Source organism: Columba livia, chromosome 20 (genome assembly GCF_036013475.1).
Source record: "Columba livia isolate bColLiv1 breed racing homer chromosome 20, bColLiv1.pat.W.v2, whole genome shotgun sequence".
NCBI lineage: Eukaryota > Metazoa > Chordata > Aves > Columbiformes > Columbidae > Columba > Columba livia.
The window spans coordinates 4485395-4506019 of record NC_088621.1 but is presented as its reverse complement, the minus strand read 5'-3'; the positions used below and the strand labels follow the sequence as shown (position 1 = coordinate 4506019).

The window sequence follows — 20625 nt, the reverse complement described above, 5'->3', positions numbered from 1 at the left end:
CTGGGCAGAGCACACCCTCCGGGACAGCCCTTGCACAGTTTGGGGTTCCCTTTTCAGCCACTTTTCTTCCCTTTGTGCACCCCACTTGCCGCGGCACCCCCTGCCCCGGGGCAGCTGGTGGGGCACCCGCAGCCCCTGCTGAGCCCCGGCCAGCACCGGGCTCACAGAGACCAGAGAGGGACAAGCACCAGGGCTTGAGCACCGGGCTATGTGGAGGCTGCAAGAGAATCCCAAGCCCCGAAAGTGGGTGCCCACAGCAACCCCCCAGGGAAGGGCAGGGGGTGAAGCCACAGCTGGCGGAGCGGATGGTGAATGGGGAGGTGAATAATGCACCACTGACCCTAGACTGTTCCAAATTAAAAACTCTTTATTTAAACTCTCTCCCGGTCCCCTTTCTCCCAGCCCGGAGTGATCCTGCTGCTTCACCGGGCCCCAGGGCCAGGCCCAGCACCCGCACAGCAGGGAGGGGGGAAGCTCGCAGGAACCCTTGGCACAGAGGGGGCTGTGCCCCACAAAACGGCCCAGAGCATGCTGTGCCGCACACACCCATGCTGCTGCACCCCTGCCCCACAGCCACAGGGCTGCCGAGGGCCTGCGCGTGGCTAACCCCCACCTCGGGCATCACCGCACAGAGCAGGGTGGCCCCCCAGGCATAGGGGTGTCCCTCTGGAGTCAGGGAGCATGGGGCACCCCAGTCCCTTCCCGGCCAGCCGGGTGCTGCTATCATTTGCGCCTGCCGAAGATCGACTTCTTGCTGGGGTTCTTCTCGCCCACGCTCAGCCCGATGAGCAGACGCGCCTTCTCGTCCTCCTCCTGCTGCTGGATGGTCCCGTCCGATTTGTTCTCCAGCTTCCCCCGGGCCTCTGCGCCTGCCGCCGGCTTGAGACGCAGCTTCTCTTTGATCACCTGTCCCAGAATTTAGGGGGCTCAGCACTCCATGGCTGCACCCAGGCCCCTCGGCACAGGTGAGAGTCTGAGCCAGCCTGGCTGCCTCCAGCTCCAGAGAACGTGCTGCAACCATGGGGTTACCACTGTCCTGGGCAGAGCAGCTCCGGCACCCCCCGTGAGCAGGAAGGAGGGACCACGGGATGGGGTCCCACGTACCTGTGCCACCAAGGCTTTGCGGCTGTCCCTCTTCACCGCCATGGCAAAATCCAGCCACGTCCATGTGTTGTTGTGGTACTCCAGGCATGGCAGCACCAGGTTCAGGTCGCCCCAGTCCACGCTGTTCTTCTCGCCCTGGGTGACAGGGGTGTCAGGCAGCGTGGGACGATGTTCCCTTCCCAGCATGTCCCGTCCCGCCAGCCCCGCACCTTGTAGCTGACGCAGAGCGGCACCTGCGGGATCTTGATGTAGATGAAGGAGTTGTTCATGGCCGCACGCTCCTTCATCTTGTCGATGTCATCCACAGGATGCTGGGGACAGAGCAGAAGCCGTGAGCAGAAGGGGAGGAGAGGGGACACAGCCAGGAACCAGCAGGGAAGGGACAGCTGGGCACTAGGCCATGGCATTGCTTCACCAAGGAGAGGTGAGAGCAGCTCTGGCACAGTGTTAGGAAAATGAGATGCTGCAGGGATCACATCAAGAGTGCAGGTGCTTGGTTGTAAGGGATGTGAATCCTCATGGTGGGAGGGAGCAGGAGAAAATAAACAGACGCGCTGGGGAGGACACAGCTGCCCAGCCCTGCCACCGAGGGAGAACAGCCTGGCCCTGCAGGCGGGCTCTCCCACCTTCCCCCCTCAAGGCAGCAGCAGGTACCTCAGGTGTTTTCCGGAATGATCTTCTGACCCCTGATGTCCGATTCAGTCCCTGAGCGACTCCCTTCCCTGGACCCAGCGAGTCATCAGCCACAATCAGCTGCCGTGGCTTCACCACGGGGATCCCTGGGACAAACAGGGTGGGGAGCGGTGGCTAGTGTCTGTCTGGGGGACAGCTGTTGCCCAGACTCCCCCGCAACGGCTCCCTGCCCACAAGGGAGACCACACATCCCTGTTCCTCAACACGTGGCCCGCCAGCAGCTGCCTCCAAACATATCCTGGCCACGCAGCCAGAGCTGCTCAGGGACATCACATCCAAAGAGGAGGGTGAGCATGAGCCACTCACCTGTTGTCACCAACTTGGACTTGTCTTCCTCATCCCCCACCTCCTCCTCTTCCACATTGCGGCCAGGGAAGAAGAAACCCATCATCCTGTGGAAGAACTGGTGGGTGAGCTGGATGGTGAGGGGTACCACATTCACCTGCGGGGAGAGAGGCACGTCAGAGCTGGGCACACGCTGCCTGTGTCCCATAGAGATGCTGTCACCTCCCAGCCTGACCATGGCACCTCAAAATGCTCCTTGATGGAGATGCCTCCCACAGGCGGCCGGACTTTGCTGAAGATCCTCAGTGCCAGCTGCCGGCCGGACTGGCAGGAGCTCTGGGGACGCAGCACCACCTGCAGGGAAGAGGACGGGTGGCCAGGGTGAGGACAGGCCACCCCTGGATCCCCAGGGTGCGGGGTTGCTCCACAAGGCTGCCGCTTGCCTTGTACACAGCGTTGGGCAGGAGGTTGTTCATCGTGACCCAGCCCAGCTCCAGCAGATGCTCAGCCGTGTCGTCAGACTTGTTGACCTGCACACACAGACCCGTCAGCCCCGCACGTCCTGGTCCCTGGCTCAGGGGCTGCGGGTGCCACCAGCCACCCCAGTACCTTGCTGTAGAGGAAGCGCTGGAGCTCCAGCTCGGCGATGCCCAGCTGCCCGTCTTCCTCGGTCAGGCGCCAGCGTGCCTGGGCAAAGTAGAACTCAGTCCGCCGTGCCACGCTCACGTCCTCCGGCTGCTTTCGCAGCTCCATCTTGTTAGCTCGCTGGAGCTGGAAGTCCTTGAAGCACCTGCAGCAGAGAGGGGAGCACTGGGATGCAGGACCCCTGGAGTAAGTGCGACACAATGCTGGGGAAACCAAAGATGGCCCCTACCTGATCAGGATGTTCAGCTCCTCGCTCTCCAGTTGCAGGTCAGCTTTCTCCTGGCTCAGCTGCTGCTGCAGCCTGTGGTTGAGGTCGAGCAAGCTCTCGTTTTTGCTGTCATCCTGCAAGGACTGAAGGACAGACAACCCTCAGCACCCCCTGTCCCAGAGCAGGGGCCCCGGAGAGCCAGGCCCTGCTGGGATGCGGGCTCACTTTCACGTTGGAGTACATCTGCTTCTCCAGCTGCCGGATCTGCGCAACGTGCTGCCTCACGGCCTCTTGCAGGTGCAGGATACTGCTGCGCTGCTCCTCAGGGTTGCTGGAGATTTCCAGCTGGAAGCGCACCCGCTGTTTCTTCTCGCTGTGCTCCTGGACAGAGGGACGGGGAAGGTTAGGGTTGCCCTGGGTGCAGCGAGGGACATGGTGACCAAAAGCCTGGTGAGTACCTTGCGTTTGGGCTCCACATGCAGCAGCAGGTTGTTGACTATGTCGAGGATCATGGCGTACTGTGCAGGGTTGGTGGAGATCTCCAGGTCATGGTGGATCAGCGTGAATGTATCCACAGCTCCTGCATGGACATGCAAAGGTCAAGTGGGACCTCAGCGCGGCCAGAAATGGGATGCATGTGGGGGGGCAGCCAGAGATGGAGACGGATGGGGAGTAAGCCAAGGTGTTTACACTGGCTCCAGCAGCCACAGCATGTCCAGCATTATCTGGTGCATGGCCATGGGGCTGGGGAACCCTCCTATATGCACCCCTCTGATCTCAGCGGGGCCAGGACAGACCGTCCCTGGACTTAACCAGCACCAGTAGGTCAGCCCAGAGCTCTGACCCCCCGAGACATACTGCCTGGGGGTACCCACCCTCCTGTTTCTTCAGCAGATCCTCCTTCTCCTGGTTGATGGGAGTCTCAGGGGGCTTTATCTGCGTGGCCAGCTCTGGGTCGATGTCGTGGCTGTAGCTGATGTAGTACATGCGGCAGCTGCAGCGAGAGATGATCCTCTGCACTTGCTGGGTCTGCTGGGCTTCCGAGGGCTGGTTCCAGTCTGGGGACAGGCAGGGGGACCACGGTCTGCATGCCACATCCTGGCATGTTGGGAGCCCATGGCACAGGGCAACAGGCCAGGTTCACGAGTGGTTTTGGGGTTGGCATTACCTGTGGTGGTGCTGACCATGCCCCCCACCGCCTGCCCGCTCTCCATCAGCTCCTGCACCGAGTCCAGGCTCCGTTGCCGATGCTCCTCAATATTTTTCACCTGGGGACACAAGGAGGCATGGCTGGCTGTCCCTGCTCTCCTGCCCTGCCCAGGGCACTGCCAGCGCTGGCTGTCCCCCATCAGAGCCCCCCACAGCTGCTCACCTCCAGCCAGAGCTGCCCATGCTCCCTCTCAGTGGGGCTGCTTTCTGTCGTGGCGAAATACTGCATGCCGTCCAGCAAGCAGGTCCAAGACGTCTTCTGCTTCAGCGTGTCCCCGTACCAGGCAGGGTGGTGCTGGCACTGCAGCAGCTGGGCTTTTGCAGCGGACACAATCACGCAGCCCTCCGTCTCTGCACCGCGTAGAACCATCTGTGGAGAGAGAGAGACCCTGGGGGGCAGACAAGCCCTTCTGGGGCAGGAACAGCCCCTCTCTCAGCGAGGCCATGGGGACAGGCAGGTACCTGGCAGTTGACCAGCTCGATGAGGCAGTTGCGGTTGTAGATGTCGTCAGTCTGGCAGGCAGCGATGCCGCACAGCTGCTCGCTCGCCCCCGATTCCTCCTCCGTGAAGACCACGAACTTGTCTGTCTCCTCTATGAGCTTCTGCAGCATGTAAGCGCCTGGGGAAGGAGAAAAGGTCAATGTGAGGCTGTGGGGGGGCTGGCTGAGGGTGACAGCGTGAGGGCAGGCACAGCTTTGGGTTTCCCCTCGCTCACCCCCTGAGGAGGCTCTCTCAGGACGGCCGCTGGTGATGGGAGCGGTGACTCTGGCAGGGACAGAGTGAGCAGAGAGCGGGCCCCGCTTCAGCTTCTTGGCTTGGAGCTGCGTGTCGATCTTCAGCCCCTTCAGAGCCTCGGTGGACAGGTTGCGCTTGAGCACAGCCGCTTTCTTGTAGCCATCGTAGAGGCCGAAGGCGATGTCCCGGTTGGTGGTGGTCCAGGATGCCCGCAGGTCCACCAAGTGCAGCTGGTGTGTGTGGAAACCATCGTCCCCATCCCGCAGGGGCAGCTCCTGGGCATGGAGGGTCAGAAGCTCAGCATGGCAAAGTCACCCCCAGCCCCTGCCCAAGGGCCTCACACACAGCTGGGAGTCACAGAATCACAGAATCATTTTGGTTGGAAGAGACCCTCAAGATCATAGAGTCCAACCACTGAACCAACACCAGCACTAAACCATAAGAACCTCATCTGGTGACTCCACCACTGCCCTGGGCAGCCTGTTTCAATGCCTGACAACACTTTTCATGAAGAAATTATTCACAATATCCAATCTGAACCTCCCTTGGTGCAACTTGAGGCCATTTCCTCTCATCCTATCTCTTTTTACTTGGGAGAAGAGACCAACACCCTCCATGCTACAACCTCCTTTCAGGCAGTTGCAGAGAGCAAGGAGGTTTCCCCTCAGCTCCTGTTCTCCAGGCTGAACCCCCCGGTCCCTCAGTCGCTCCCATCACACTTGTGCTCCATCCAGCCCCTTCCCCAGCTCCGCTCCCTTCTCTGAACTCACTCCAGACCCCACAGTCAGAGTGTGGGGACAAGAGCCAGGGGAACCACCCCAGAGCCCTCACCCAGGACCCACACCAGGGACACTGTGGCTGGAACAAGATATCCCTTTGGCCAGGCACCTGGGAGATCAGAAGCCCTGCAGGTTTGTCTCCTCTACAGGCAAATCCCTCCTCCATTGCACCCAAAGACGAAGGTCCCCTTGTCCCAGGGAGATGCCACCAGGCCAGCACAGGCTGGGTTACACCTGCTGTGCCCCGTGCGTTTGCGGCAGTACCTCCTCAGCCGTGCGGTTGCTGTGCCGCTGGTAGGTGAGGGAGGAGAGGCTCAGCAGATGGGTTTTCTTCACCAGGGTGTCGAGCCGGTGGTCGGCGTTCTCATCACAAGTGGAGGCCATGAGGTGCACGGTGACCTGGCTCAGGTCACTCACCATCTGCGTGATGCTCCACTCCGAAATCAGGCGTCGCATCACCGTGCCGGCTGGGGGACAGGGACAGGGGTCAGCCGGGGGCCCTGCCCTGCCTGGAAACACAGCCGGGGGGGCCCCCACTCACCTTGTGGGATGAGCCGCTGGGTGCCACGAGTGAAGATGTGCCCCTGGCAGCACTCCACCTGGATCCCCCGCTGCTGGGCAAAGGAGGCCCAGTAATGCACCTGCGAGGGAGCAGAGAGCAGGGGCTGAGAGCCCAGCACAGGCAGAGCTGGGGGGGCAACACCAGACCCCCACCCCCAGAACTTGCCTGCAGCTGGGGGAAGAGTGCGGTGTAAGACAACTGCTTGTAATGCTGCCCCAGCTTCTTCTTACTGGGTTTCATGTTGTTGAAGAGCTTCCCGCGGCAGATGGGGCGTGTCACGCTGGTCCACGTGGCCCAAAAATTCTGCATCCACCGGAGGGTGCTGCTGTAGAGCAGGATCCGGGGCTGGGAGTGCTCTGAGAAGACACCAGCCATCAGTCAGCACTGCAAGGACATGGCAGCACCCAACCCTAAACGAGCACGCCCTGTCCTGTCCCCCTGGGAGTCCCCAGGGTGCTGTCACCAACCCTCACTGGGCCGTGTCAGGTCCATCCGGATGGAGAGGTTGAGGTTCTCGGAGCGGAAGGCACGGTAGGAATCGTACTGCTGCCCCAGCGGCACCTCGGGCAGGAACTCGGGGGAGCGCAGCACCACGCCGTGGTGGTCGTGGGGGTTCCCGTGGCACAGCCACTGCAGGTCCAGCGTCATGCACAGGTCAGGCAGGTGCAGGAAGCAGCAGTCGTCATACCTGGATGGGGAACAAGACCCCCGTCACCCACCCAGCTCTGGTGGCAACTTCCGCACTCCCAGGCCCACACGCACTTAGAGGCCGTCCGGACATTGATGTCCAGGTTGCCCTTGAAGACGAACTGCCCGGGTTTCCAGTGGAAGGAGAGGTGGCTCCATTCCCAGTGCATGTTCTCCGTGGTGTTGTAGGGGTCCTGCAAGGACAAGCATGGGGGAGGGAGGTGTGAGTTGGCTCCACGTTGCACTCAGCTCCCAGACTCCCCGGCACCCACCTCGGTGGCCAGCTGGTGCAGGTTGGCTTGTTCAATGTCCATGTGCCAGTCCCCGTGGAAGAGAAGGCGGCTCTTGTCCCACCAGGGCAATGGGGCACTGGGGTCCTCTGAAGACTTGGTGAGGAGATCCACGCACTGTCCGATCAGGGTCCAGGCCGGGTCCCAGCAAGGTCCCCACACGATGGTGTACTGGGAGATCTCCGCTGGGGACACAGAGGTTGGCTCAGCCCTTTGGATACCCACACAACCCCATCCCCACCCCGGCACAGAGCCCTCCTGCTCTTACAGTGGAAATCGTGGTAGAACTTCAAGGGTGGCATGTTCCTCTCCACCATCGCGTCCCCCCAGGGCAGCCCCAGCTTCAGGACCTGGCGGCGGCGGGAGCAGGGCTGGCCACACTGCTCGGCTCCGATCAGCCGGCCCGAGAGCTGCCAGTTCCGGATCTCAAAGAGGTAGCGAGGGTAGTCCCGGATCCGCACTGCGGGGAGAGGCGGGGCTGGGAAACGGGCAGCAAAGGGACACTGCCCTGGTCCCCCACTCTAGGCCATAGCAGGAGCCGCTGTCCTGTCACATCTCTACACCCTTCCCACTCCCTTGAACATCCAAAAATCATAGAATAGAATCACAGGATGGTTTGGGTTGAAAGGGACCTTCAAAGCTCATCCAGTGCCACCCCTGCCATGAGCAGGGACATCTTAACCAGCTCAGGTTGCTCAGAGCCCCGTCCAGCCTGGCCTGGGATGTCTCCAGGGATGGTTCATCCACCACCTCTCTGGGCAACCTGGGACAGGGTTTCACCACTTTCAATGTAAAAAATTTCTTTCTCACGTCCAGCCTGAATCTCCCCTCAAGTTTAAAACCACCACCCCTTGTCCTATAGCAACAGGCCCTGCTAAAAAGTCTGTCCCCATCTTCCTTATCGGCCCCTTTTAAGTATGGAAAGGCCACAATAAGGTCTCCCTGAAGCTCCTCTTCTCCAGCTGAACACCCCAACTCTCTCAACTTGTCCTCCCAGCAGAGCTGTTCCAGCCTCAGATCATTTCTGGGGCTCCTCTGGCTCCTCTCCAACAGGTCCATGTGTGTCCTATGCTGAGGAACCAGAGCTGGGAGCCCAGGCCATGCAGCCACCGTGCTGCCCTCCACAGGCACTCTCATGTGAAGTAACTCACCAAAGAAGCTGCCAACTCTGCCCTTCATCATGCGGCACCACTGAGTGACCATCTCCAAACCCTCAGGAGGGAATGGGCTGACGCTGTCCACATCCCTCATCTGCTCCAAAACCCTCTCCGTGCCATGGAAGGACTCGTCAGCCATGGCCACCAGCTCCAAGTGGGCGAGGGTCCAGGTGAGGAGGGCTCTCCGCATGGGTGTGTTGGCATAGAGGCGCCGCGAGCGCTGGATGTAGATCTCGATGTTCTTCTTCTCCAGCGAGGCGTAGAGCTCCTCGATCTTGCGGGCGGGCAGCAGCTCCCCGTGCTGCTTGCGCAGCGCGGCCACCTTGGCATCCAGCAGCTGCAACCGCTTGGCGCTCTCCTTGCTCTCGTCCTTCATCAGCTCGTAGTTGTCTCGTAACTTCACCTCGAAGACGTCATCCAGGAAGACCCAGGAGAAATGCGTCACTTTGAGCAGGAGGTCGGGGGGCAGCGCCGTGCTGGCGGGCTGCCCGCGCCGGTGCAAACCTTTCAGCCACTTCTGCACCCCCACGGCAGCATCCAGCGTGTGGGAGAAGTCGTACTGGTAGGGGAACTCAATGGTCACGCTGGCAAAGGAGAAGGCCCAGCCGCGGTTGCGGAGGGTGCGGAGGGTGGGGAAGGCGCAGCGGTGCAGGATGACCTCCTCCAGCTCCGGCAGCAGCTTCACCTCCACCTCCTTGAAGCTGAAGATGCTGTGTCCGTCAAAGCCGGCGGCCAGCTCGGGGCAGTAGCCATGCAGGGCACCACCATGCCAGCTCACCGAGGTCCTTTCAGCAGCCAGGCTGATGTAGTTGGCTTCAGAGACAAAGGCTGTGAGCTTGGCAGAGCTCAGCTCCAGTGACAGGGACAGCAGTCTTTTGGGGGGGGTCCCATCTGGCTGGAGAGGCCCCGGTGGCTCAGTCGGGGTGGCTGAGTGGGATGTTGGGCTCTCTGGGGACAGGGAGGGAGGTGTCCCATGGCCAAGGGCGCTCTGCAAGGCTTGGTGGCACTGCAGGGTGGCCAGGGTGTGATGGTACAAGTGCATGTGGTCGGGGGGGCTCCACAGCACCGCCAGCCCCTCACCGCACTGCACCTACAGTGGAGAGAGCCAGGAGGTACCAAGTCACTGCTGGGTCCAGGACGGCCCCGTTCTCCTCTCTAGCACCTTTCAGTGCCAACCAGTCCAACTCCTGCCCCATCCAGCCCAGTCCCACCAGTACAGGATAAAGCAGAAAGCCAAGGGTCACACTAACCTCCAAGGAGCGGATGCTGCTGTGGTAGGTGACAGAGAGCATGGGGAGGTTGGCCATGGGGTTGGGGATGGCAGGAGCTTTGCAGCATGGCTGCGTTTTCTCTGTGATGCTCTTCACCAAGGCCAGCACCATGCCCTGGACACTGACGGTACAGCTCTCGGCGCTCCCCAGGACGGTGAGCGTGTCCAGCCGCAGCTCCAGGGCACCTGAAGAGATGGCATGTCAGTGCTGGAGGCACGGAGAAAACACATCGTGATGTGCCAGGTTCCTCTGAGGGCACGGGCTGTGCCAGGATGGCCATGTGCAGTCACCCTGGATGCTACTTACCCACCAGCGCTGAGAGTGTGAAAAGGTTCACATCCTCCACCTTCAGATCCACCTTCCAGAGCAGCCCCCAGGGCTCGCTTGAGGCAGAGGGCGGCTTCTTGACAAGCTCAGCTCCACTGGGCTGTGGGCAGAACAGGGGCAGGACCCTGGCCAGGCACTCGGTGCAGGTGTCTGACGACTCCACTTGCAACCCCCGGATGGTGCAGTCCAGGAAAAGTGTGTCCGACTGGGTGCTGGACATGCCCAGGGGCTGGTTGTAACTGCCCTACAAGGACAGACAGGACAATGATGCTCAGGCTGCAGGATGTCCCCATGCCATCACGCGTGCCTGTGACACCTGTGTGGAGTTGCAGACAGGTAGCTCCCGGCTGAGAGCCACCCCTCACCCCCTCGGCTCACCCCTCACCTGCAGGTTGAAGGAGTCGAGGATGAGGGCTTCTCCCCACACGTGCATGTTGGGGGGATGCGGGGCACGCTGGATGTGCGAGTCGTTGCCCACACGCCAGCAGAGGTGGTCCACGGCCAGCACGGCTCTCTGGTGCACACTCTGCGGTCGCAGGTGCTGGTAGTCTGAGGGCAGAGAGGAGGGTGAGTGCCCGCAGGGCTCACTGCTGCACACACAGCTGTCCCCAAACAGGGACAACCCAGACACAGCCAGGCCAGGGTCACAGCCCCTGGCCTGACACAGACACAGGGAAGCACATGCCAGCCTGTACCTGCAGAGATGGAGTTGAAGCCCAAGGCGAAGGGTGGCGTGTCCCCCAGCTGCACCGACACATTGACATTGGACAGCGAGGCAGACAGGATGATGGGCGCTATGATTTGGGGATAGCTCCTGCACAGGACAAGCAGGGACAGGCTGTTACTGAGGACACTGCGTGTCACAGGGGTTCCCTGATCACCCGCCACGCTCCATATCAGCCTCCCCGTCCCACGGGCTGTGAGCAGGGCAGAGAAGGTGCTGGGTGCCCAGGAACCCTGCCAGAACGCGACAGGCAAAAGGAAACAAGCTGAGATAGCAGCAGCTGTGCTGAGGCCAAATTTACCTTCCCTTGTGCCTTTGGCTGGGAACAGGCACTGCCTGGCACCCATATTCCTGTGCCAAGAGGCCCAGCCAGTGTGAAAATTCTTGGTGGCGGTAGTGGATGATGCACGTGTTGAGCAGCACAGCAGCTGAGAGGTCAATGGCTGTGACCTAGAGCAGGGAGAGGGGCCAGGTGGCAAAAAATAACTCGTGCCAGGAGCTGAACCAAACCACCCACTCTGGGGGCCAGGAGTGTGCCCAGCACTCACTCACCTGCACACTGGTCTTCAGGGAGTTGAGGCACACAATGCGCTGGCGGCTCTGGGAGAGGAGAAGGCCGTCTGGAGAGAGAGAAGAGCAGAAGTGAGGGGTGGTGGGGGCAGCAGCCCTGTCCCAGGGGTGCCCTCCTGGCTACTTGCCCTCCAGCTGGAGTTCTACACTCATTTGGTCCAGGTCTGAGGTGGGTGTGAAGTTGCGCAGCGGGATCTGCTCCTCTTCGCGCTGATAAAGAAACTGCAGCAGCTTCAGGCTCCAGGTGAGGTGTCTGTAAGAAGTGGGGAGTCACAGCCAGAAGGGAACTACACTGTCATGTCCCCCATCTTCCTGTCTCTCGTCCCCAGCTGACTAGCACGCTGGCACAAAGACACCAGCCGGTGCCCAGCTGCAGCCCAGTGCTCTCGTCCCATCAGCACAGGATCCCATCGGGCTGTCCTGGAAGAGAACCAGCTCACATCCCTTGCTGCTTCCCCAGGAGCCCAGCCCCAGGCCAAGCTCTGTCCTTCCCACTGGGGTGGGCTCCAGGACTCACTCTCTGCAGTCTGGCAGAGCAGGGAATGGCATAATTGTCCCCAAGTCCCTGTCCCCAGCACTAGTTTGGGCTAGGACAACCTCCACCTGCCTCTTTACCTCTTTTGGCTGTTCATAGACAGCACCGTGCTGGTGTTCTCCAGCTTCACCTCCACCCTCCTGGGGATGAGCTGCAGAATGTCCCTGCTCAGCAGCGACAGGGCCGTCAGGGGCTCCCCTGGGCCTGGAGAGAGACACACAGCATCACACGAAGGCTGTGGGGCCTGCCAGCCCCTGCCCAGGGCTTGTCCCTGTCCCTTCCCTGACCTGGGCTGGGCTGTTCCCCCACGCTCCTGCGCTGGGCAGTGACACGGTGCAGCAGTGGGCTGGAGAAGAGCCCTTCGTGCAGCTCTGCCTGCAGCGTCTGGACGCGCAGCCTGACGCCCACCGGCCGCCACTTGCTGCTGAACTCCAGCGAGAGGGATAGCGCCAGGGCCAGCTCTGCCAGGCAGGTGTCATCCTGCACGGGGACACGGAGTGCACAGGAATCACCCAACTCCCTGCCGGTGCGTGCTGCAGGTGAAGCGCTGGGCACAGCGCAGAGCCCAGAGCCTCGCAGCATCGCCCAGCCTCGGGAACAGGCTGGAATGGGTCCTTGAATTTCTCCCTTCCCCGGCACTCACCAGTTGGCTGCTCCGGAGCACTTTGCTGTTCACCTTGGTCAGGCTCACCTCGCAGGTCAGGCTGGGGAGGGAAGAGAACAGACAGAGCCTGCGGGTCCTGCTGTCACCAAACCAAGCCCCTGACACCCCTTCTCTGGGGGACACCAGGACCCCAAGTCCCTGCTTCAGGTCCTCCCAAAAGCAGAGCACTTCCTAACTCTGTGCACAGTGCAGCAACTCAAAATTTACACAACACACAACTCAAGCTTCCTGTGGAGGGAAAAGAGACCAAGCCACCCTTGGAGAAGGTTAATGTGTCACATCACAGGTGACGTGGGACGCTGCTGAGGTGAGACACAAGGGAGCCTGGCTGGGGTTGGAGAAGCCTCCCTGTCCCCTGGGACCCAGGGCTGGGGAAACAGAGCAGGATGTGAGCACAGCATTACCTCTTCCCATCACCATTCAGGAGGAGACGGGTCTTGCTGGCCTGGATGTGCCAAAGAGACTCCGAGGTGGCCACGTGCAGAACGATGACGTTGATGGAGTCCATGTGGATGGAAAAGAGCTGGGGGGGAAGGTACCATGAGGGACATCCAACAGCAGCACAGCCCACAACAGCCTTGCACCGAGCCAGCGTCTCACCTGGCTGAGCAGCCTCAGCAGGGAGGGTTTACGGGTCAGGTCTGCTCTGCTTTCATTTCCATCAGCTTCTCTGGGAGCCTCCGGGATGGATGGCTGGAACCCAGGGCCCTTCTGGAGATCTGTGCGGATTCGCACCTCGCCCAAACACAGCTCAAAGTAGCGCCTGTGGAAGAACAGCATGGGCAACTCTTACAAGAGGCTGTACATGGCATACCCAGCCCCATCACCAGGGCTGCCCCCCGTCCAAGGACACATAGGAGCAGCACAAAAACATCCACAAGACAGCACCACCCTGAAGAAGGGTGCTTTAGTTCCACACAGAGCAGACCACGGGGACACAGGCACTGCAGAAAGGTGTAAAGGCAGCAGAACCACAGTCAGCGGGACCAGGGATGAGGCAGACCCCCCAAAGAGCGCAGGGAGGGAGCTGGGGTGGGGGTACGTACGGCAGCTCCCGGCTCAGTTTACTGGAGATCCAAACGTTGTCAATCTCCTGCAAGGATGCACAGGTGGGTCAGAGAGAAAACAACTTGGTGCTGCCTTGTGATGCTCATCCTGACTTTCCTGCTGTGCTCCTGTCATGCAGGGAGAACTGGGGAGCACCCAAAAACCCCGAGTTCGGCCATGGGAGGAAGGGCCTGGCAGCAACTACAGGGCTGCGTGACAGGAGCTTGGCTGCAGTGACTTGCTGCTAGTCTGGAAGGGACCGCAGTGTCCCACCTGTCCTTGTGTGCCTGTGACAGCCCCTCGCCCCGGTACCCACCACAGTCTGCTGCTCCCGCTGGAACTTGAGGCTGATGTTCTGGGCCCAGAAGAAGCCGAAGGAGCCGATCTTCAGCTCCGCGTGGAGCTTCTGCTGGCACCAGGTGACGGCCAGGCGACACGCCAGCCACCTGCGGGGACAGGGGACAGCCGGGGTCACCCCCCCGGCTGGGGCAGGGACCAGCTTTGCCCTTCAAGCTCCAGCATCCACAGCTGGACGGGGGCTCCCTGGGCAGAGCCCCAGTCTGGGGCACAGACCCTGCAGGGTCACCCCCCCAGCCCTGAGGGTCCCTTTGGACCCCCACACCCCCTGACACCCCACACCGACGCCTGCAGGCTCCCCAGGACTCCTGTGAGCCCCCAAGCCCCTGACACCCCTCCCAACCCCCCGTAATGCCCTGCACAACACCCCCAAGCTTCAGGGCCACCCCAAACCCCCGCGGGCTCCCCACACCACCTCTCCCCCAGCCCCCTGAGCCACCCCAAACTCCTCACACCCCCAAAACCCTCATTGTCTCCCTTAACCCCTGCTGAACCCCCTCGCACTCCCAAAACCTCACCCCCAGTCCGGGGTCCCCCCGCACCCCGGCAGCCCCTGTGGCCCCCTGGCATCCCCCCAAAAATCCCTGCGGACCCCTGTGCACCGCCCTTTTGACCCTAACAGCCCCCCCTGCATGCCCTGCTACCCCCCCAAACCCCTGCGGTCCCCCCTCCACCCGCCTGGGTCCCCCCGCAGCCCCGTTACCGCCCCCCCGGAGCTCCCCCGGCCCTGACCGCGCCAGCAGCGCCAGCCCGGTGAGCAGCGCCACGACGACGAGGCCGAGCAGGGCGGCGGGGAGCGGCATGGCGGCCCCGGCCCGGTGTGAGCGTCCGTGTGTCCCCCGCTCCCCGGTACCGCCGCCGCGGGGCCGACCGCCCGCGCACCCGGAGTGGCCGCTGGGAGGGGCGGGGCGGGGCGGGGCCGAGCGGCGGGGCCGAGCGGTGCTTGCCCGGAGTGAGCGGCAGCGCCGCGCCGGGGCCGGGAGGGGGATCTTTGGGGGGGGGGATATTTGGGGGTTCCCGGATCCGCCCGCCCCCCCGGCACCGTTCAACGCCGTCACGCCCCGCACAAACAGGCACACGACAGAGGATTCAGCTCTTTTATGGTCCCGGGTCCTTGCCGCGCACAGGGAGAGGTTTGGGATACAGTGTGGGGTGCAGCTCCTGTGGGGGGGGTCTTGGCTGGAGGGAGCTGCAAGGGGAGGGTTGTGGAGTTTAGGAATCTGCTCTGGGTCGGGCCTGGATGTGGGGCTTGGCTTTGGGTCAAGTCTGGACATTAGGATTATGTCACAGGGACCTGGTTCATGTTGGATGTTGGGCTGGGCTTTGGGTCAGGTCTGGACATTAGGATCTGCCTTGGGCTGGATTTAGGACCTGGGGACCTGCTTCATATTGGATCTTGGACACTGGGCTCTGCTTTCAATCAGATCTGGACATTAGGATTCCCTTTGGGCTGGATTTAGGACACGAGGACCTGGTTCATGTCGGATGTTTGGCTCAGCTTTGTACTGGATTTGGAACGTGGGAACCTGCTTTGTGCTGGATCTCAGATGCTGGGCTCTGCTTTGGGTCAGGTCTGGACATTAGGACCTGCTTTGGGCTGGATTTAGGACCTGGGGACCTGTTTCATGTTGGATCTTGGACGTTGGGCGCTGCTTTTGGTCAGGTTTGGACATTGGGATCTGCCTTGTGTTGGATTTGGGGCTCTGCACCCTGGTGTGTATCAGACCCAGGTGGGTACAGGGTCTGTCCTCTGGGTTGAGCCAACCCAAATGCCACAGGGCAGCACCCAGCGGCTCAGCGTCAGTCTGTCTGTCCGTCACAACTCAGCATGGTACTGCTCCGCTTTGAAGACCTCGCTGGGCTGCATGAAGATGCCCTCCATCACCTTCCAGTAGTTGTTCTGGCTGGAGGCGGCCATGCCGTGCACCTCTTTCTGCCCGTGGATGGGCCGCCCATACTGCTCGCCCGTCACCGAGAGGAAGACCTCGGTGGAGGTGTGCTGGAAGCGCACCTCGCCGTCCCGCGCCCAGTACGTCCCGCTGCAAACCACTGTCCAGTCGTCCAGGTAGTCGCCCTCGCCGGCCTCCCCAAACGCGCTCACCTCCTGCGGGTGAAAAACAGCTTGTTTGGGGCTGGGGTGAAGAGAGGGGGGACCCCACTGAGCTGGACCCAGAGGGCAAGGAGGGGTGGGGGCAGAGGAAAGGGCTGGGTCTTGGGGATAAAGTGGGGGACCTCGGTGGGACTGGGGCTCAGCTGGGACTTGGAGAGTCTCTTTGGGACTTGATGGGGGCAAGGAGGAGCTGATAGGGAGGGAGGAACAAGGTGGGACTGGTAGGGACACGGGGGACCCAGTTTGCACTAGGGAAAAAGACAGAGCTAGCAGGGACACAGGGGACGCACCTGGGACTGGTAGGGACAGGGAGAATGTGGTAGGGACCAGGGAAGAAGGTGAGACTGGTAGAGACCCAACTGGGACCAGGGAACAAGACAGAACTGGGAGGGACACAGGGGACAAGGGGGGGCCCAGTCAGGACTGGCGGAGACAAGAAAAACCCAGTGGGGACCCAGCAGGTCCAGGGTGACAAGGGGGGCCCAATGGTTCCTGGGGAAAGGAGCTGGGCCCAGGGGACAAGCTGGGACTCCCCGGTGTGCCGGGGTCCCGGCGGGTACCTGGTTCCCGGAGAGCGGGGAGGTGAAGCGGTGGCTGTGCAGGTTGCGGCCGGTGCCCAGGTGGGTCAGGCGGATCTGCTGCCCGCACCGCACCGGCCGGCCCCGCTCGCACACGGCCGCCGTGCGGCCCCGCACCCGCCAGTAGCTGTTCCCGTCATCCGCCGCCGACACCCCGGTCACCGACTGCTGCCCGCTGCCTGCGGAGAGGGAGAACCGCGCTCAGCCCCAGCCTGACCCGGTATGGAGATAAAGGGGGGGATGTGCGTCCCGTTACCGGAGCCGTAGCGCACGTCGTGCGAATGCAGGCGGACATTGTGCCGCACGTTGAGCAGCTTCACCACGGAGCCGCAGGTGACGGGCCCGGAGCCGCCGCGAACCGCCGCGCCCAGCGCCAGCACCAGCACCGGCAGCAGCACCGGCGGCACCATTCCGCCGCCGGAAGCGGAAGTGGCGCCGCTCACGCCCGCCCGGAGGTCGCCGCTCGTCTGCTCCGCCCCCCTCGCTCGCCGCCGCCGCCGCGGAGGCCTCCATTTTCCCTCGGCGCCTCGGGTAGGGCCGCGCCGGGCGGGACCGGGGCTGCGCCGGGCCGGAAGAGAGCGAGCGGCGGCGGGGAGGGGGCCGGCAGGGTTCGTGTCACCCCCTGCGGGTTGGGGGGGCCCGTTGCTAGGGGAACCACGGGGCTGCTGCCAGGGGAACAGCGCGGACGCGCGGGGCCCGGGGCGGCTCTGAGGCCTCCGGGGGTGGCTGGCTGCGGCGGGCCTGGGCCCCGGTAAGGGCGTTAAGGACGGCCCGGTGCTTGGCGTCGGGCTGGGCCGCGGGGCCCGGTTGTGGGGGGTGAAGGCAGCGGCAGCTCGTCCGCTCCCGGGTGGGGCTGGCGGCGGCGGGAGCTCCCGGGGCGGGGAGCCGGTGGGGCCTACGGGGGGAGCCGGGCCGGCCAGCCCCGGGGGAGCCCGGGCGGGGGGCGGAGGGTGGGGGCTGCTCCCCCCGCGGACACGAGGAGCCCGGAGCCCCCGCCTGCCCGGCTTCCCCGTGACACAGCCCGCGGCGGCCCCGGGGCTGTGGGACATCGGTGACACGGCAGGAAAAGCCGGTGGATGCGAGGGGAAGGGCACGGGGAGCCTCGGTCTGCTCTGCTGGGAGGGGGGAAAGGGTCTGACCTCTGTTTCTGGGGTGCGCCCGTGGTCCAGCTTGTTCTGCAGGTGCGATTCCCAGAGCCCTGGTTTGGCTTTGCAAACTGCTGACAAGGTTCTCCGTGAAGAGCCGAGAGGCAGCAGCACGGGGAGGCCCTTTGGGGGATTATAGCCTGACTGAAGGGTGTCGAAGACGGGTAGGGACAAATGATGGGTGCTCACGGTGGCGTGAGGTTATTGTGGAGCTTCACAGCCATCTCTGCTGCCTTTTTTTTGTTTGTTCGTTTCTGAATATGGTGATGTGGCAAAGGAAAGTTTAATCCTAAATTATTTAGGATCGCTGTGGGAAGTTGCAGAGACCAGATAATACTGAATGTCTGGGTGCTAGTGTGGGAAATGAGATACGGTGGCAACGGGTGTAATGAAGGTAACAAACGCCACAGCAATTTACTCTACATCAGCTTTTACTATTCAGGAAAGAGCTGTTGGTGTCTCATCAATTGTTTCTTTTAAAACATCACTTCAACACCCCGCCATAGCCTAAAAAGGATATTTTGGAATTACTTTAAAGGAGCAGAGAACAAAGCAGAAAACATTCATTACTCTGCTGCATAAATCATTGGCAGTTTGTGCCTGGATATTATTGGCAGCTCTGGTTTGCTCATCTCAAAAGAGCAGGACTGGGAAAGGTGTGGGGCAGGGGTGGTGCAGATGAGCAGGTTTCCAGACAAGCAAAATATTTGTTTCCTCACCTTAGGGGCAAAGCTTGCTGACAGGAGACACGGTGCAGGTGCGTGAAGTCACGGGCAGGTCAGAGAAAGCAAGGAGGGAACATCGATTTTCTGTTTCTTACAGGAAATTATGATGCAGCAGGTCTAAAATAAGCAGGCGGAAGTGCTTTTTCGCACAACATATTATTAAACTGTGACACTCTGCCACGTTATGTTCTACCGCCTGAGAGCGTTGGGGGCGGTGGGACCAACAGGGAGCATTAAAACTAATGAAGCAGGTATGGGAAGTTCCTGAGCTGCAGTGGCTGCGCTGCCTGGACTTTCCCTGTTGCAGCGTTGTTGGTCTCCAGACGTTGTTTTGCTCTGTGTTCCTTTGCACGCCCACCACCAAGGAGTGTGGCAGTGTCTGGTTTAGGTCCTGACTTCAGAAGTTGGTCAAACAGCTGTACAAACTGAATACAAAACTATATGTTGCTGATGCAAAGAGCGCTGTGCTCAGGGTCATCCCAGTTGAAAGGAGCCTGTGGACTCTGGACAGCTGTGGCCTTAAGCTGAGCAAAGTGCGGCTGCCCCTGGTTGAGAGCCGAGGTCACGTAATCACTCAGCCCGGAGCTGCTCCGGCATCGCTGCCGAGCGGGCCAGGCCGCGCTGGACCTGCCTTGCTCACAGCTTTGCTCTTGTCTTTGGTCCATCCTGATCAATGTCTGGTGGCCGTGAGGTATCTTTGGGGTAAAGCTATATGTATATATCACCTATAGGAGCTTGTGTGCAGGATTAGGCATGGTCTACCTGACTTTTTGGTGCTCTAGTGCAATTTAGCGCTCGCTCCCGTGCTGTGGCATCTCTGACCCTCTCCTGGGAGCATTACAGGAGCAAGGATGTGGCCCAGAGCTTGATACACCTGGGCTGGCCCAATGCTCCTCAGCCCGGAGTCCCCACCTGCCTCCCTGTCCTGTTTTATTTCAAATCAAGGCCTCTCTGGAGCGAAGGGTGGGAGACACACCCTTAGTTCACACCTGAATCAGCATCTCCTTGGTAACAGCTGCCCTTGCATCCCTTTGCCACGCAAAGTAACATCCCCACTGTCCCGAGGTGTGTTTTGTTGGCGCGGAAATCACCTGATTTTGTGGGTGGTTGGCTTGTGTGGAACCTGCTCAGCCAGATGATTAAATGGGACGGTTTTCCTAAGTCCGAGCTGTTCCCTGCGTCCAGACAAATTTGATTTGATGTGAAGTGAAATTGCCAGTAAATGGTAGAACAAGCGATGAGGAAGAAAGTTGGAATTGCGAGCAAAATGTTTCACTGACAGAGAATAGTGACGTTTTAAATGGTGCTATGACAAGGGGTTTTCTTTCGTGCTGGATTAGTGTGTTGATCATGGACAGGAGAGAAATGAGGTTATTACACTTGGAAATGCTCTAGGAATAGCCACTTAGCTTGCAGTTTTGTGTATGTTAATGCACCCTGATGGATACATGTAGCAGAATTGGTGTGGAAGTGTGAAGTTGACATAATATTCATACACGGGTTGGAAAAGATAACAATTGCTGTTCCTACTGTGTGTAGTTACGCAATTCATCGGTGGCATTTACTTCAGGAACACATATTTAACTAACATCTGTACTGCTCTCCAAAGCGTGATTTCTGAGAGGGATGCTGAAATGCATGCAATTTGTACAGTGTCCTCTCGAGAATGGGACTCTTTAACAGAGAAATAAGTCCCTGGTTTTCTCAAAGTCGTGTTTGTGCACCAGATGTGTGGATCTTGGGGCAGAACATGAAGTTCCATACACGAGAGGTGTCGTGGAAAAGCCTTGATCAGGTTGTTCCGTATGGGATTGATTCCCTTCAGCTGTTTGTTTGCAATGGGGAAATGATTACGGGAACATTTTGAAGCCTGTTTGTTTAGGTACCGTTCCCTGGCATATGGGATTGTTTCCTCATCTTTTTCTCTTTTTTTCTTTCATGTTAAATTACATCAGATGTAATTTGTGAGTGTAGATAGTGTGAAGGAAGATGCTGTTTGTGCACAGCTGAGGAGGAGTCTCGGCAGATAACCATTTACATCAGATGTAATTTAATATGGAGGTTTTGGCTTTAGATCTGACACCTCCTCTGAGCTGCTTTTTGTACCTTCTCAAAGGCTGGTACTTCCTCCTGGGCTGGCATTTTCATCTTCACAGCCATTTGTGGAATTGGTTTATTTTTTATTATAGCTGACTTCTGTAAGCTTCTGTTGGTTTT

The 20625-nt window shown here is 60.4% G+C and overlaps 3 protein-coding genes across 5 annotated transcripts in view; 1 reads left to right on the top strand and 2 right to left on the bottom strand.

Moving 5' to 3' along the window:
* Positions 1-349: 349 nt before the first annotated feature.
* Positions 350-14766, bottom strand: BLTP2 (bridge-like lipid transfer protein family member 2). The gene is made up of 39 exons (XM_065036898.1): positions 14583-14766; positions 13810-13939; positions 13493-13539; positions 13047-13209; positions 12851-12969; positions 12426-12486; positions 12070-12262; positions 11863-11986; positions 11376-11500; positions 11230-11297; positions 10979-11127; positions 10649-10767; positions 10339-10502; positions 9933-10197; positions 9606-9811; positions 8350-9445; positions 7467-7658; positions 7181-7383; positions 6984-7102; positions 6689-6909; positions 6387-6577; positions 6201-6300; positions 5924-6126; positions 4861-5155; positions 4607-4764; positions 4308-4514; positions 4104-4203; positions 3811-3993; positions 3394-3515; positions 3161-3316; positions 2957-3078; positions 2692-2872; positions 2526-2612; positions 2326-2436; positions 2104-2239; positions 1759-1883; positions 1314-1415; positions 1105-1239; positions 350-906 (listed from the first exon to the last, which is right to left on the bottom strand). The coding sequence occupies exons 1-39, from the start codon at positions 14651-14653 to the stop codon at positions 724-726; spliced, it is 6732 nt and encodes a 2243-aa protein (XP_064892970.1). The 5' UTR covers positions 14654-14766; the 3' UTR covers positions 350-723.
* A 167-nt stretch (positions 14767-14933) lies between these two features.
* On the bottom strand, positions 14934-17000 carry SDF2 (stromal cell derived factor 2). Its single transcript, XM_021286957.2, has 3 exons — positions 16795-17000; positions 16521-16717; positions 14934-15954 (listed from the first exon to the last, which is right to left on the bottom strand). Exons 1-3 carry the CDS (start codon positions 16946-16948, stop codon positions 15667-15669), a joined length of 639 nt encoding a protein of 212 aa, XP_021142632.2. The 5' UTR covers positions 16949-17000; the 3' UTR covers positions 14934-15666.
* SUPT6H (SPT6 homolog, histone chaperone and transcription elongation factor) overlaps positions 16931-20625 on the top strand; it is a 26291-nt gene continuing 22596 nt past the window's right edge. The window contains exon 1 of one of the 3 annotated variants that reach the window (XM_065036899.1): positions 16931-17069. The gene's annotated coding sequence lies outside the window, so the exon portion shown is untranslated. The other 2 variants (XM_065036901.1, XM_065036900.1) reach the window with 2 other exon arrangements.

Excerpts from the sequence above, each read along its gene's own strand:
- BLTP2 (XM_065036898.1), bottom strand. The coding sequence starts at position 14,653 with ATGCCGCTCCCCGCCGCCCTGCTCGGCCTCGTCGTCGTGGCGCTGCTC. Across the intron at positions 12,263-12,425 it reads TGCTCCGGAGCAGCCAACTG|GATGACACCTGCCTGGCAGA; the intron begins GTGAGTGCCGGG and ends GTCCCCGTGCAG. Across the intron at positions 10,503-10,648 it reads CTTCAACTCCATCTCTGCAG|ACTACCAGCACCTGCGACCG; the intron begins GTACAGGCTGGC and ends CTCTGCCCTCAG.
- SDF2 (XM_021286957.2), bottom strand. The coding sequence starts at position 16,948 with ATGGTGCCGCCGGTGCTGCTGCCGGTGCTGGTGCTGGCGCTGGGCGCG. Across the intron at positions 16,718-16,794 it reads CGACGTGCGCTACGGCTCCG|GCAGCGGGCAGCAGTCGGTG; the intron begins GTAACGGGACGC and ends CCCTCTCCGCAG. Across the intron at positions 15,955-16,520 it reads CCCCGCTCTCCGGGAACCAG|GAGGTGAGCGCGTTTGGGGA; the intron begins GTACCCGCCGGG and ends TTTCACCCGCAG.